Source organism: Pipistrellus kuhlii, unplaced genomic scaffold (assembly GCF_014108245.1).
Source record: "Pipistrellus kuhlii isolate mPipKuh1 unplaced genomic scaffold, mPipKuh1.p scaffold_m20_p_6, whole genome shotgun sequence".
Taxonomy (NCBI): domain Eukaryota; kingdom Metazoa; phylum Chordata; class Mammalia; order Chiroptera; family Vespertilionidae; genus Pipistrellus; species Pipistrellus kuhlii.
The window spans coordinates 72690242-72706641 of NW_023425562.1; the positions used below are offsets into that span (position 1 = coordinate 72690242).

Here is a 16400-nt window from a genome sequence, read left to right on the forward strand (position 1 = left end):
CTCATGTTTTCCTGCCACTTACTGTGGCAATGCATCAAATTAAATTGAAGAGTCTTCCCTTATTAGAGTATCCATTTATCCTGATTTGCCTGGACAGCATAATTACTAATAGAGCTTCTTTTATTCCCAAAAGAATCTGATTTGAGCATAATCCATAACTAAGTTGTGAGTTAAGGCAGAGAAGGTTTGCTCTGTTTTTCACAAAGTGGGGATAATAGTAATGTTTTTCCCATGCATCTCAGGATTGTTTTAAATACAAGTTAGGTATGAAAAGACTGTCAACAAACCTATTTCAACTAATAGCAAAAGCAGTTATAATAATGCAGGATGTGTTATCAATGGCCTCCATCATCCTCTGTAACCTTTGCCCTCTGAAGGAAGCCAACCAGTGGAACATCAGACAGCGTGGGGCCATGTGGGGGCAGGCAGATCTCCTCTTTAGTCTGATCTCCAAGACTGTCCCTTTAAGGGCACCAAAGAAGGGTAGAAAAAGAAACAACCAGGAGCTGACAGTCACTGCCCACAACCTCCCCTCATAATGGCAGATTTGTGGATGTGAGGGATCCTCCACAGCACTCAACCATGTAATTACTATAGTCAGGTCTACTTTCCAAAGGTGGAAATTAACACATAAAGACGCTGAGTATCTTGTCCAAGGTTGGGTATCTGATAAGAGATAGAGCTATATTTGAACCAGGCAGTCTAGTGTCAAAGTCATAACATTGCTGCATCCTTCCCCATGCCTTCCATGGTACAAGCACATAGCTCTTGCAACAGCCCCGAGGCTCCTTGTGCAGACCTCACAGACCTGAACCCTCAGGCCATTCTCTCCCAGCAACGGAGAGCCACACAGTTCTGACCCTGACCCCAGTTCTGACCCTAACACCTGGCTTATATAGGGTTTCTGCTTTTTCACAAAGTGAGAAGAAGATGTTTGGAGAGACCTCACATAGGGTTGGTTACAAGGATAAAACCAGATCAATAATAAAAAGCAGAAAATATAAATTCATTCAGCTCCTATGGCGTGGTCCCTCCCCTACCCCCTTTGCTGTGAGAGCATGTCACCTTTGGGGATGAATCGGAAGGGGGACAGGGGAAGAGAAACTGAACTTTAAAACTGAACTATTTCTTTGTTTCCCAGTGCCAGGCAGAGCCTGGCAGGGTGGGCACTTGATAAATGCTATTGAACTGAGCTTGCAATGCATATGCTGGGCCAGGTCTACCAACTCCAGAAGTTTCATTTGTTGTACACTTGGATCAGCCACATCTGTCTTGAAAAGAAAATGTGTAGTTCGAGAGTGCACACATGCTATCAAATGTGCATGCAGTGCTATGTGGGAGACCCCAGCTGGCTTAGCACAGGAAATGATACTTCTGGGTTTGGTAGGCCTGGTTCTGATAATGAGAGGAAGATATGTGGGAGGGAGGGAGAATGATGACTGAAGAGAGCAACCTCCACTCTTCCTAGTCATCAGCTTCTAGAACTCACTCTTCCTGGCAGTAGGGCTTCAGGAGAAAACATCCTGGAGCTGTGGGCCCAGCAGATGCTGCCCGTGCTGGTCCTTCTCCTGCAGCCAGTAGGCAGTTCATGTTGGTCACATGGAAGTTGCTGGGAGGCTGAAGATCATCCAGGAAAGCTCATTTCCTAGATTATCCCTTTAAGGGAACCAAAGAAGGATAGAAAAAGAAACAACCAGGAGATGACAGCCTTAGGGGAAACTCTGATTACAGTGGGGCAGTGCTCCTCTCTGAGTGAGGGAGAGGCAGAACAAGACCTTCCCTGAATATTCTGCCAAAGTCAGGCTTTTGCCAGATGTGAGCAGGTGCCTGGTATTTGGGAAACTGGCAAGAGACCTGAATTCTGGTCCTGGGTGCAGGTGTCCTATGACCTAGCAAGTGAATGAACCCCGGGGTTCTCTCAGTTCTGCCTGTGAAATCAGGAGCCCCTCCCAGCACTAGCACATGGTGACTCGGAGGTCTAACTTGTCTGTTCCACACTGTCTATTTCTTATCTTATTTTTAGTTTAACAGACATTTGTTCTTTTAATTGAACAACCTCTACACATAAAATGGATGGTCTAAGATTTTTGAATGGAAAGGAATTTAGGTCTCAGGAGGTTTTATGAGCCTGCTCCATGCTTTCTGGAAATCATGTCACTGAGTCTTTTAAGATGGCTGTGGCCAGATGGAAAAAAGCTCCACACTGCGTATTTCAACTTCTCCCTCACTGAATGAAAAAAAGGAAGGGGAAGGGCCTTGGTCTAAATTGTCTTTGGGCATAAAATCACTGGATCCTGACCCCTCCAGTGGCCAGCCAGCAGGGTGATGGGTCAGATGTGATCAGTGCTGACCCAGTGGGTCTTAATTGGCCAATGGGCCAGGTGAAAGGTTCACATCCGTACACTTGGATGGCCCACATCTGTCTTGGAAAGAAAATGTGTAGCCAAGTCTGTACCACATCCTCAAGACATGCCTGTGGATTGGCTGCTCTGAACTCAGGTGCAAAGCCAGGACATGGACCATCACTTACTTGTCAGTCCCCATTAGAGTTACCTGGGAAACCTGAGCTAAGTCAGGCTGCTGTCTGCGGGCCTTGTGTAATGGTAACACCCTTGCAGTCTTTAAAACGGAACCATTTCTTTGTTTTCCAGTGCCAGACAGTGCCAGGCAGCTTGGGCTCTTGATAAATGTGGTTGAACTGAGCTGCAAGGACACCCTGGGCTGGAGGCAGTGAGGTAGGGGCTCTGGCACTGGCGATGGTCAGCAATGGGGGTGGGCTGCAGGGCTGCTCCCCAGTGTAGGTGGGAGACTGCTGCTTCTCTTGAGTCTGGCACCGTGACCCTCACTGGGCAAACTCTCGTGAACAAGATGGGGCCCTGGTCTTGGCAACACTCACTTGGCTTATTACATACTTTAAAATACAACCTTTTTAACATAGTTGAGGATGGTTGAAGGGGGAACAGCCTTAGGTGATGAGAGGAAAAGTCCTTGAGAGGCAGGGGCTTCAGCAGGAGCCAGGCACTGTGAGCAGTGACTTCACCTCTCTAAGCTTCCCACTTTAACTATGCACAATGGGAGGGGACGAGTCCTGAGTGCTTCCCAGCCTTCTCTAAGACACTGGCAAGGCTTGCTAACCGAGACAATGGAAAGATGAAGACAGCATTTCTTTAAAAAAGAAAAATTATATATATATATATATATATATATATATATATATATATATATATATATGTGTGTGTGTGTGTGTGTGTGTGTGTGTGTGTGTGTGTATATATACATATATATATGTGTGTATATATATATATATATATATATATATATATATATATATAATTTTTTCATCTTTATTGTTGAAACTATCACATATGTCCTTTTTTTCTCTCATTGACCCCTTACAGCCCACCCCCACCCCAGGCCTCTACACCCTATTGTCTGTGTCCATGGGTTAGGCATTTATGCATACAAGTGTTTTGGTTGACAGCATTCCTTTATGCTGGTGCTCTCTCCATCACCTGTTAAAAATGAGCAGCACCACTGCCTTGGCCTCATAGTAGTAAATGATGCAGGGGAGGGGCCGGGGTGTGGTCCCATTCACCACTCTCTTCATCAGCTGCAGAGCCTTCTCTGTCCTGGGGCCCAATGACTCAACAACAGCAAAGCGTGCCCAGGAGACCTTCCCTGTGGTTCCTGTGCTGCCAGACTGCAGGGAGCTGAGGTCAGTGACGGGATTCTGAGGGCACTGACGTGTTTCCTCCGCCTGGGCAATGCCTGGGAAGGCGCTTTGACCTTTGTGTTCTGCTTACTGGTATTGGGACAACAGCGTTTGGTTGCAACGTGAGTGAAAGCACTTCTTAAAATCACAGGTAAAAACAGCCTTCAGGCACCTCAATCAGTGAACTTGATTTGCCTTTTTAAATTATCTTTACTTGCTTTACTGTTCAATGACAACCAGGTGTTTAATGTTTTCAGATGGTCGGGACATTGATATTTGGACTTGGCAAGCAGTCACTAAATGGACTTCTTGCTGTATGTGTCAGCAATATGTCTTTGAGCAAAGATGAACACTATTTTCATAGTAACCTATAAATTCTGGCTTCACGTTCATTAAAAACCTCTTACCTTGCACTCCTATGTGTTGAAAATTGGTATGAAAAGCAAAACCAACCACATGTGGGATGTGTTGGCTATGCTATCTCAGATATCAGACAAGAAGCAAGAGCAGTGACTGGGCAGATCCCCAAGAATCTGGGTGTGGAAGCTCTCATCCTCATCCCTCACGCTCTCCAACCCTAAGCCAAGGGTAGGGGACCTTTCTTCTGCCAAGGGCCATTTGGATGCTTATAATATCATTTGCGGGCCATACAGAATTATTAACTTAAACATTAGCCTGCTATATTTCACCATTTAATTAACTCACCTCTAATGCCTTGGCAGGGCCAGACCAAATGATTTCATAGGCCGTAAATAGCCCGAGGGCTGGACATTCCCCACCCCTGCCCTAAGGAGATGACAGAATAGCTTCAAATTCCTTAAGCACAAATGTCAAAATCCTAAGACTCTGTATTCTGCCACAGCGCCATAGCGTTGCCCACCGCCAGCCTGCCTCAGGCTCACCGGAAGCTCTGTACTATGGAAGTGTGTGCAGATGGGCATGTAGGGGTTGGGCGTGCAGGAGGGCATGCTTGTGGACAACACTCTTAAGTGCAGCTTCTTTCTGGCAACACAGCAGCTCTGAGGTGCAGCAGGAGCCTCTGCAGAAAGCGCCCTGCCCTCATGAAGCTTGAGATTGGTTAGTAGCAGGAGATGGATGTTAATCTGGTAAGCACAGAGCTGAGAGTACAATTCCGAAATGAAATAAAATATACAATATAAAGAAATGGATCTACTTTTAATGAGATGATATTCTAAAAGAACTTGACCTTGCCTAGGGCAGCCTTCCCAGGATTGACTGCATGGGAATAAACAGAAGGGGATGGGGCAGAAGGTGTGAAGGGCGTTCAGCAGAGGAGTCAGCATGTGCAAAGGGCCTGTGGAGGAAAGCATTGAAGGTGTTCTGTGGGTGGATGCTGCCCAGCCAGCCGGAAGTGCTGGCAGACACTGACCAGCAGCTCCTCATGGTCCCCTTGAGGATGAGAGACCTGCCATGGGACTGCAGTGATGAGCTCTAATGACAGGCTTGTGTCTACCTGGCACAGAAACTCATCAACTCCGAATTTGTAGAAGGTGGGCCCTGTTCTCAAGGAAATTAAACTACATTGAGGCAGGAGGCATAAGAAAGCGAGGAGGACGGGGAGACTGTGGGAAAACCTCTTTCTCGTTGGGTGGTGGAACAATGGTTTTCTTGAGTCCTCCAGCCTTGAGCAAGCAGTTAGTGCCAGCCTCCGGGTGAAGCCGGAAGAAGATGCCAGGAGTGTGATGGAGAGCAGCTGCCATTCATCGAAGATACAGAAAAGGGCAGGTTTCATCCAAGGATAATATTGGTCATGAAATGTCCTATCTTAAAAGGTGTGGATTTCAGGCAGGAATCCGGGAACTGTGTCCAGTAGTCCCTCAGGGGAAAGTCATTGTCCTCCTAGGTCCCAGGTTAGAATCTTGGCATTTGTCACTGGATCCCTGAAAATCTTCTGCTGTTTGTTCCCCATTTTAGGGGCCTGACTTGGAGCAAGGCACCCTCAGGTTCTTTTGTCTTTCACAATCACACTTTCAAAACACTCCTAAAAGAATTTCGGTTCTGTTAGAATAATATTTCCTTTCTCCTGTGAGAGGAAACCAGTTGTTTGCCTATGTCTGAACCTGCTGACTAAAAAGGGGAGAAAGGTCCCTCTGAAAACAAAAAGAGATAGCGCTGAACCCAGGCAGAGAGAGAGAGAGAGAGAGAGAGAGAGAGAGAGAGAGAGAGAGAGAGAGAGAGAGAGAGAAGGCAGTGCATTACCTGTATTATTTTATGAAGAAATGCCTGAAAAGGTCAGGGTTATATTTTCTTTTTTTAATATGAGAAAGAGAGAAACATCAATGATGAGAGAGAATCATTGATCGGCTGCCTCCTGCACGCCCCCTACTGGGGTTCGAGCCCACAACCCTGGCATGTGCTCTTGATCAAATCAAACCCAGACTTTTTGGGTCCACAGGCTGACACTCTAACCACTGAGCCAAACTGGCAAGGGAAAGGGTTATATTTTATAAGAAGCCTGGGGACCTCCTACCCCCACCCACTCAGCTGTGATCACACTGAAAATGTGCTTTTATATATTCTTTGTAACCTCAGTTTTTCTTAAAGAGATGATATAATAATTAACCCAAATTTAACACAAGAGCAACTGCAGTCTCCAAAAGTTAGAACTTGGGAATGCCCTGTCACCTAGCCCTGCCCACATCCAGAACATCATCAGGAGCCTGAGGAAGTAGTCTGTAGTTTGCCACAGGGCAGCACCCCCATTTCCTTTGCACAGACCTTACTTACTTCCTCATTACACCCTCAGGTTACCATGCCTCTCTGACATTGTGTGACGCAGTGGTTTGCTGTCTTGTTTCTGCTTATTTACACACTTCTGGTGGACGGTCAGAACTCAGGGTGACAGATGATCTAGGTTTCACTAAAACCTGTTTGTTCAAAGTAAAAGAAGTCAGGCATTCTGGGTTGCTTAGAAAAGCTTATTTTTGTGATTCCAACAAGACAAGGAGATTCTTAGTGTGAGGAGATCCTGAAGGAGGGTGGGACATGGCGAGCCTCAGGGAGGATAAGGGCCTCATCCTGTGTGTAAACACTCCAAGGGCAGCAAAGTGGGAGGGGCCCAGGGAACCTTCTAGTGTGATGGAAGTGTCCTGTATATTGTTATGGCAGTGGTTTCGTGAGTGCATGTGGTGGTCTTCAGGGAACTATTTACTAAAAGGAGCAAATATTACTGTATGTCAGTGATATAATTTTAAAAGAGAAATGAAGTCCAGTAGCCAGTGTTGGGCCTAGCCAGATCTTTCAGGGGCCTGCAAATCTTAACCCTTCTAGTTCCTAATCAGTGAGCTGTCTGCTCTTAAATCTTAGATTATTCCTCTCCCCTCACACGCCACCCCCCCACCCCCCCACCCCCACCCACCCCCGCCTCAAAGTGTGAGAAAGAGTAGATATGCATACGTACATTACTCTGACAGGGAGTTTCAAAGATCCTAAACTTAAGTTGAGATGCCACTTTCCTGAGAAAATGAAAATTGCAACAATCACTTCTCCCGAGTGTGCAGGCACTGATGTGCAGTAGGGAAAATCCGCTCACAGGAATGAGTCACGGAAGTGTCTGTGACTCCCCTGGGTGGTATGGGGGGTGGGGGATTGGTATCCAGACCTACTACCGGCTTGCAATGCCCCAGTTGGCAGACAGTTGAGAAAAGTTAGAATTTGCCCCAAATTCCCACTGCGAGAGTCCGTGTGCAATGGGGCCTGTGCGTTATTTTGAACAGATGCTTCCTTTCTCTTTTGCAGGTTCTGTTAGGGGCAGAAATAGAATATCAGGGACCAGCTATAGTTATAAGAAGCAGTAATCATGCCCTGTGAACCATGATTATTCTGTTCTGATTAGAGAAGGCACCTCTAACCTGGTGAGCATTGTACACCCTGGGACATGGGAGCTAACAATGGAATGCAGTCCATCTTCCTTTTCCGAGAACTGCCTATAATTATGGAAAGATTTGCAACTTGTTGCTAAAACAATCTAGTCCCAAGGTTCCAGCCCTTTGCAATCCGACTCCCAGCCCCCATTGCCTGTAACCTGTAACCGTCATACCATGCCTGCTTCCCCAAGCCTGTAATTCCTACCGTGTTTGCACAAAAATAAGACATCCTCCGAAAATAAGACCTACTTACAGGTTTCCTTCTGAGTGAAATATAAGGCACCCCCCCCCGAAAATAAGCCCCCCCCCCAGGCTAAACATGAGAGATTTGGCCCACTGATTCTGAAAGAAATGGAGTCACAAGAAATTCACCAGGAAATTCAGGAATTGGATTGTTATGAAGATGTTCCAGAAGATGATGACATGATTGTCATTGAATAAATGAGTAAATTCTTGATACTGTAGGATTCACATTTTATCTGGTTTGTGTTGACAACTACCGCACTACCGTACCGTATACAGGTGTAATAAATTTCTTTTATTTTTATTTAATAATAAATGTGTACCATATTCTTCATCATGGAAAAATAAGACCTAGAGCATCTTTGGGAGCAAAAATTAATATAAGACACTGTCTTATTTTCGGGGAAACAGGGTAGTTGCCCAGGTAATCTTTGTCCTTCTGCCCAATATAAGCAGCTGTCTTATGGGGAGGGGCAGAGCATATTTTTTGTGAGTGACCTGCTGCTCTCCCATACTGCTGGCAGTACTGGAATAAACACTTATATATGATTCAACCCTGTCTCTGCTGAATTGGCTCAAGTAGGGACAGGCAGCCACTACTGTCACTGGTTTCAATTCCTCTTTGGTGTTGCTAAACTTGAGGGCCCCATGTGGCAGCTGAAGGCGAAGGTGAGAGTGCAGGGGTGCCTCCTCCCCAGCAGCCTTGGGCTGGAGCCAATTTTCTCTGTCTCCTTTGGGTCCCAAGAAAACAAGCAGGGGCTCTTTTTAAAAAAATGTTTTTCAATGAATTTCAGAAAGGAAGGAAAAGGGAGAGAGAAACATCAATGATGAGAGAGAATCACTAATCGGCTGCCTCCTGCAGGTACCCCACTGTGGACTGAGCCCATAACCCAAGCATGTACCCTTGACTGGAATTAAACCTGGGCCCCTTCAGTCTGCAGGCTGACACTCTATCCACTGAGCCAAACTGGCCAGGGTAAGTAGGGACTCTAGGGTTCTTCTCTGTGGCCTTCCTGGGAACACAATGGAAGTTATCTCTGTACCCCATCCTTATAGGGCCCTGTAAGTAGAATAGACCTTGGAAGCAGGATTTTAAAGCTCTGGGGGCCACTTCTCTCCCTGTACTAACATATCCCTTTCTAAGCTTTGCTTGATGCCCCAAAACCTATCATGACATGTCCTCTAGGATTGACAGCATTCATTCTAAAAGACTTGCCTTGAAACAATACTTTCCATTTTCTGCATGACCTTGAACCTGCCCTCAAGACCCTCACAATCTCAACACAACCTTTTTTTTTTTTAATTCACTTATAGACCCACTAATTTAGTGACATATAAGCTAGCCTCTATTGGGCACCTGCTGGGTGCCAGAACCGTGCTAGCTCACCTCGTAGAATCTTCATGGAAACCCTGTGAGTTGGTACTGCAAGCACCTGTTTTTATAGCCTTAGAGGGGTTTCATGATGCTCATGATCATGTGACTACCAGGTGTCAAATCCAAGTGTATATGACAACCACATGTCATGCTTACAAGGGAAACTGTGCAGCTGTCTGCCCATAGCGACACATAACTAAGTCTAGAATTATTACCTTTCCAAACAATTTCACTTTACAAATCAAACAGCAGCACATTCTTATCAACTCCTTCAATGACCCACCTGCACCTACAAGTCAACACCCCTGCTCTGGCCTATGGTCCCTATTCCCCCTCCACTTGTACATCTCCATTTCTACCTCTTTGGCCTCATCGTGGCCACTCTCCCCCTTGCTCACTATGTCCATACCCTCTGCCAAGACTCTTCCGAGTGCAAGCCACTCGCATATGCTGTTCCTTCTACCCGGACTGCTCTCCCTTCCACTCTGCTTTTGACTAAGCCCTGATCCTCCTTAAGGTCTAGTGTTAAGGTCAGCTCATCAAAGATGTTTTCCAGTCCTTGAATCTAACTCTCGATTCCCTGCTGTGCTGTGTATCTCTTCCCCAGCTCTCATCACTTGTTTCAGTTGAGGGTTCAAGAATAGCACCAAGTGGGGTCAGACCACACATGGGTTCAGCAACCTCGGTACTAGGGCTCTGGCTAGAGGAGAATTCAGAGCCAGGACGCAAACTGAAGGAGAACATTTATTAGGTAAATCACAGAGGTAAAGGAGTAATTCCTAGAAGGGAACAGAGGAAAGGAAGGGCCCTTGGAGCTTGGGAGTGAGGAAGCTAATGGTAACATGGCTGGGGCAGGAACGGGAAGAGAAAAGCATTGGTGTGATCTTGGGAGGGAGAGCTCAGTGGGTCCTCAGTCCTAAGGGTTTGAAGGGTGGAGATTTTGGGGAGGTGCTAGGAGAAGATCTTAATAGAATATCCAGCAGCTTTCCAGGTGTGTCTTTTCAGAGTCTAGGTCTCCCCTGATTGGTCAGCGTCAGGACAGGGGGTCATTATTCAATGCAGCTGGTCCTGAGGTCAGCCATGGCTACTTTTCTGGGCCTGGAGCTGAAATACAACTGAGACCTAGACATTATCTCTAGAGAGGAAAGGTCAGGGGGTCCAAATCTCATGACCAGGGATATGCTAGGGAGGAAAGGCCACTCTGAGGGTAAAGTCCTACGGTTATCCCTTGCTAGGAACCTGGGGCTTTCTACCACATTTCTAAGTTAAATACCAATTGGGAGTGATCATTTATTTCATGTCTCTCTCCCCAACCAGAGTGTAAGCTTCTCAGGGCAGGGACTTATCACTCATGCCAGGAACAGGCTACCTGCTCAATAAATATTTGCTGAATAAATCCAAGGAAAGAGATTAGGTCCAAAAAGCCATTTGATTGGTAAAATCAAATTCTGAGTGGTGCAGAAGTACCACCTTGGGCTTCTCCACCAGGCCCTGCCCACTGTGGAACAGCAAGCTGGTAGACTTGCTGAGGTTTGGGATTCCCCTTAGGTCCTAGATCTAACAATGTGAACAAAAGAGAGATTATACAGGTTGATTCTAGGCCCCTCTCCCATAAAAACCAGCCTAATTTTGAATGCTGGGGGACAGTTTTGTAGCTAACTGCTTGTTTATATGTCCCTGGTGTCTTTCTCAGAGAGGAGCTGTGGTTTCTTAATTGTTTTGAGAATCTTAAGTTCAGATGAGGCCGGTAAACATACATGCTGCTCCCAGGAAACAGGAAGTGAGGATGATTGGGAGGGCTGGCCCATGTTCTGTAGTCCAAGATACCCTGGTAAGAGTTCTCGCTCCTGGGTCTTAAAAGTGGGTTTTGATCTTCTTATGTTAAGAAAATGCCCCTCCTCTGGAGGAAGAAAACCTAAAGGAATGGGTCCTTGAGAGGCAATATGATAGCTACTTGGGAGCAGATCCGTTTGAAAAATAGAAGGCTGGGTTTGAGGACAAATTTGTAAGTTACCCTCTCTCCTCTAAACCTCCTGCACAATTTATCTGTGCTTGCTTTGCCCCATCCCCCACTCCCAGCAAGTTCTTCCTTCATATGTACCTACTACTGAATTTGGTGTTCTGCTAGTCTGCCAGGCTCCTAAGGACAATGCTGCTGGACCTCTTTTCTTGCTAGGGCTCTGCTCAAAGTAGCAGCCACATCTCTCTCCCACACATCGAAGCTGTCAACTTCATCCAAGATGGATGTTGAAATCTCCAACTGTAACTACTCAGTTTAAAACTGAAGAATTCAGCGTTATGTACCTGTATAAAAATATTCAAATATTTGATTAATTCAATTTTCTCCTTACTTATGCTTTATGAAAACTTTCAGAGCACTGTATATAAAATTCAGCCAGTTCCACCAACACAGTAAAAGGGGCCCAAAAGCTTTGTATATTAAAGACAACGTTTCTAATCGCCAACAGAAATGAGAATGATTTCATACTGCATGGGACCTTGTTATGTGGAAATGATTATTTGAATATGAGCCAAAGACTCCCTCATGTTTGCGTATCTCAGGGAGCAAATAATACCAAACCTTGGGTGCAGAAAGACACACAACTGGGATTCTAGAGATGCCCCAAGGATTGTTTCTTTAATTCATCCCCCAAAATAATCCTATAATGCATTTTAAAATGCATTGACACAAGTCCTTTGTGTGAAGTTGTTATGGTTACAGAAAAAAAGAGTAAATAAATATTTGTGCAGACAGATAGAACATAACATTCTACAGTGAAAACAATCTCCTCTGAAAAAATTCAAAGTCAGAGATGATGCCATGAGCTAGTGATGGGTGTGGAGCAACCTTTAAATTCAGTTCATGGTGTTTTCATTGTTTAATTATGGAAAATGGGGAGTTTGGGGAAGGGGAGGTGGACAGACATGCAACCCAAGGCACACTGTTATTTGTTTATTTTCTATAGGTGATGTCATAAGCAAGGGTTTTGCCCGTGTTCTAGTCTATCTCCAATAAATAAATATGTACAAATATGCTGAGTTTACAAAATAGTAGAAAAAAATCTTTGTCACAAAAGATACACATTTTTCCCCCCATTCATATCTTCATCCCTAGCTTAGTTGAACCAAAAACCCTGTTTAGTGATGTCCAGAGGGGTGTACCTAATTTTTCTACAGGAAATTAAGATTCCTCAGTTTCTTGATAATAAAGGCCCTGACTTGGCCTGCTACTTATTACTGAGCCCCATTCGCTCAATTCCAGAACTTGGAAGCTATCTGAAACCGTTCTTCTTAGACCATACTGGCAGGTAAACCCCTGCAGATCTTGTTAAAATACAGATTCTCATGGAGTCAGTGGAGTGAAGCCCAAGTTTCTGCATTTCTAACCAGCTGCTGGAGGAGGGCAAAGACAGCCCCATTTCTTGTGGGGAGCAGGTTCCAAGTGAGTGAGGTGAGAAGGCCCCTCTGAAGTGGGAGACATTCTGAAGGGCTTGATCAAGGTGAGGTGGCCTGGGTATCTGCCAGGTTCCATCCCTAAACTCCCAAATGCCCCCAAAACTGGTTTTATTTTAGCCTATAACTGACAAAAACAGTGAGTCAAAATGGTAATTGGCATGAATCAGGCAACTCAGAACTTTCTTAAACTATCTCCTGGGAGATGATTCCTTTTTCTTTCAATCTAGAGCAATCACATGAACATTCCAACACTGTTAAAAATAACAACAACAACAATAACAATAATAACAATGTAAAAGGAAACTGCATAAAAGCTTAACAACGATGACTACCTTTCAGTCCAAATCAAAACAACACCAATAATAAAACCCAGGCTCACTGTTTAAAAAAAGCAAAAACAAAACAAAACAAAAAAATCTCCTTGGGTTGAATTTCTAAGACAGTTCAGCAACATTAATTTAACAAATGCCTCTCACATCTTAACCTTTGTTAAAATGATATTGGCTCTGGAAGCATGAAACTTCAGGCTAAATTAGCGAATCTGGTGAAAGAACAAATGCCCAGCCATTCTTCTTTTTAGTGCTTTTGCTCTGTTTCACGTAGGAGCTCTGCCTTAGGCAGACAGCTAAAAGTAGAAGTAGAGTCAGTCAGATGCAGGTAAAGTGACTCAGATGGGTTGGCCCCGTTCCTGGGAGGAATGAGAGGGGGAAATTAAGAGGAATGAGAGGGGGGAATGAGGCTTGTCTTCAAAAATGAGAGAGGCTGAAACAAAAAAATATTCACCAAGATGATATAACTACCACTTGACAAGGGGGGCTATATAAATACATAGATAGGGAAGGTAAGAAAGAGAGCGGGAAGGTAGGGAGGGACACAACGTGGTATGAAGACATACAGGTAGGGAAAATAGAAAAACAAGTCGTAAATACTTAAAAAAAATAAATATCTTTGTCATCAACATGACACAGTCACACTCACTAGTCCATCGGATCACAGTCTGCCCAATAATGCTCCCCCCTCTTGCCCTACAGAGGACATGGAGCACTTTGCAATCTTCATATTCATTTTAAAATTGCCCTCTCTGCCCAGTAGTCTGGTGACATGATAGAAGCAAACAGGGATGTGCATCCTCCTTCCAGTCCCTCCTCCCCAGCCATTCCTGGAGTCGCAAAAGAAGGGATGGGGGTCTCCTCCAGTTCTGAGGCCAGCTAAGGTGCTTCGGGAGTAAGGCTGGGGGAGGAGGCCAGGGAATGAGGCACAGGAGAGAGAAAAGGCCAAGCCCACACCTAGGGCCAGTCAGGGGGGAGACCCCTCAGAGTTTCTGAGGCATCTGCTCTGTTGCCATGTGCTGCAGCACCACCTCCTTGGAGGGGACCCCGCACTTGTACTCCAGCTCGGCCTGCATGGAGCCTTGCTTCTTGCGCAGGTGGCAGAGGAGCGCCAAAAGCGCCACCACCAGACACAAGCTGGAGATAGAGATGCCAATGAGCACGCCGGAATGCACAGACCCTGCAGGCCTGGGGCTCAAGGTGGTGCGCGGTGTCGGGCTGACCGGAGGCTCCCCAGAGCCCCCGTCTCCGCCTTCGCCTTCGCCTTCGCCTCTGCCTCCGCCCACGGGGGTAAGGTCACAGTCGCTGCCAGTCTTGACCATGCCAGGCCCGCAGACGCACTCAAAGGTGCCAGGGAGGTTGTTGCAGGAATGGGCATTGTTGCAGTAGCCACTGGCGCACTCATCGATGTCGGTGCACACCGAGCCCTCATCCAGAATGTAGCCGTCGGGGCACTGGCATCTTTCCGGGATGTTGGGGTCGCAATCGGCTGGGCATTCGGTTTGGTTGCAGAACATCTGGCACTTGTGCGGGGCGTTGGGGACGGGGGCGAAGCCCTCGGCGCAGATGCAGCGGTACTGCGGGGAGTCCGTCTCCCTCAAGGGCTGGCACTGGTACTCGCAGGGGTTCCCCAGGCACAGGTCCTTGACGCACTCGCCGTCCACCAGGTCGTAGCCTGGATGGCAGTGGCACTCGAAGCTGCCCTGCGTGTTGACACAGACCTGGGGGCACGGGCTGGGCACCTGCAGGCAGTCGTCCACATCTTCGCACTTGTGCTGGTCCGCAGCCAGCTGGTACCCCACGTCGCACATGCACGAGTAGCCGCCGGGCACGTCGGGGTTGCGGTGGCATAGGTGCTGGCAGAGTGTCTCGCAGGCGGCGGTGCAGGAGCGCCCATCGGCCTCCGGAGCAGTGTCGGCGGGGCAGAGGCAGCGGGGCTCCCCGCCGGCGGCGCTCCGGTTGCACAAGTGCTCGCAGCCGCCGTTCTCCACGCCGCAGTCCCAGGCGCCCGGCCCGGCCCGGCTCCAGCGGCCCTCGATCTCCCCGGGCCTCTGCTCGCACACCAGCTCCACCCCAAGGGGCGCCACCTCGGCTGAGCTGCCCAGCGGCAGCGCCTGGAAGTCCGCGCCGCGGGCCCCGAACGGGGTGTCATAGTGGACAGAGACGCTGGCGGCCGCCGGGGCCCCGGACCCCATGGCGAGCGGCTTGCAGGAGGCTGCGAAGTGGAACTCGCAGAGGAAGCCGTCGGCCTCCGTGTCGCACGGCCGCTCCTCCCAGGACGGCTCACCGGGGACAGGGACGCCGGCCTCCGAGACGGCCACGCACAGCGGGCCGCAGCGGGACGCGGGGGCCTCGGGGAGCCGCGCCCACCGGCTGTAGCTCGTGCTGTTGTCGCCCGTCACCCACTGGAAGCCCCGCAAGGGACCGAGGTGCCCCGGGTCGCTGCAGCCTGGCGGGAGCGTCAGGCCAATCCAGAGGCGAGGGCTCTCGCCGCCGCCGCCGCTCAGCAGAAGGGAGATGACATCCGCGGCCACCGAGGAGCGCACGGTCATCAGGTGGCCCCGCAGGCGCTCGCAGACCTGGCTGGCGGCGGGGAAGGTCGCGGGGCCCCGGAAGAGCGCAAAGCAGTCTTGTCCGATGCACTGGCTCCCGTGGGGCTGCGGCTGGGGCTGGGGGAGACCCCGGGCTGCAGAGCCCAGCACACCGAGGAGCAGGACCCGCAGCATGCTGCCCCGCACACCGCGTGCAGGCGCTGGGGACCGCGCAAGCGCCACCGCCGGTCCGAGCCCGGCTGGTTCCGAGAGCGCGGGGCGCTGGTGGAGACCGCTGTGCGCGTCTGCACCGGAGCTGGGGTGCCTGTCGGGTTGCTGCGCGGGGCAGCCTGGGCGAAGCAGCCTTTGATATGCCGGCAGCGAGGCAGCGCGAGTTTATAAGAGCGCAGCCCTCCGTCCTGGACGTTCGGGAAAAGGAAGGAAGTGCTAGTGGGAAGGGCTGAGGCTGTATTCTCGGATTACTGGGTCCTCCGACTCCCAGTGCCCGCCCTCGCGCCCGCCCGGGATCTGCTGGCCGGGATCAGTAACCGCGCCCAGGCTCCGGGCGGTCCCGGGCGGGGCTGCCAGGCTCAGACACCACCCCTGTCCTCAGGGCGACACCCCGGCTGCCTCCCCTCAGGCTCACACCTCCTCCCCCATCCTAATCTCTGGGTCCTCTTTCTTGTTCTTCATAAATATGCTGCTGTCATCAACTTCAAGGACAGCCTGTATTGCAGAAACCCTGGGAAGAGGTGACGGGAGAGGAGGGCTCCGAATGAAGGAGGCGGGGAAGGCGTGCCCGGCACCTGCGTGACTCAGGGAGAAGGTCTTCAGCAGAGGAGGGTTTAGGAGGGGCTGCGGAGGGCG

General features: G+C 48.7%; 1 protein-coding gene across 1 annotated transcript; it reads right to left on the minus strand.

Moving 5' to 3' along the window:
• Positions 1-12157: 12157 nt before the first annotated feature.
• THBD (thrombomodulin) lies at positions 12158-16029 on the minus strand. The gene has a single exon (XM_036418562.2). The coding sequence runs from the start codon at positions 15726-15728 to the stop codon at positions 13986-13988; it is 1743 nt and encodes a 580-aa protein (XP_036274455.1). The 5' UTR covers positions 15729-16029; the 3' UTR covers positions 12158-13985.
• Positions 16030-16400: the final 371 nt, after the last annotated feature.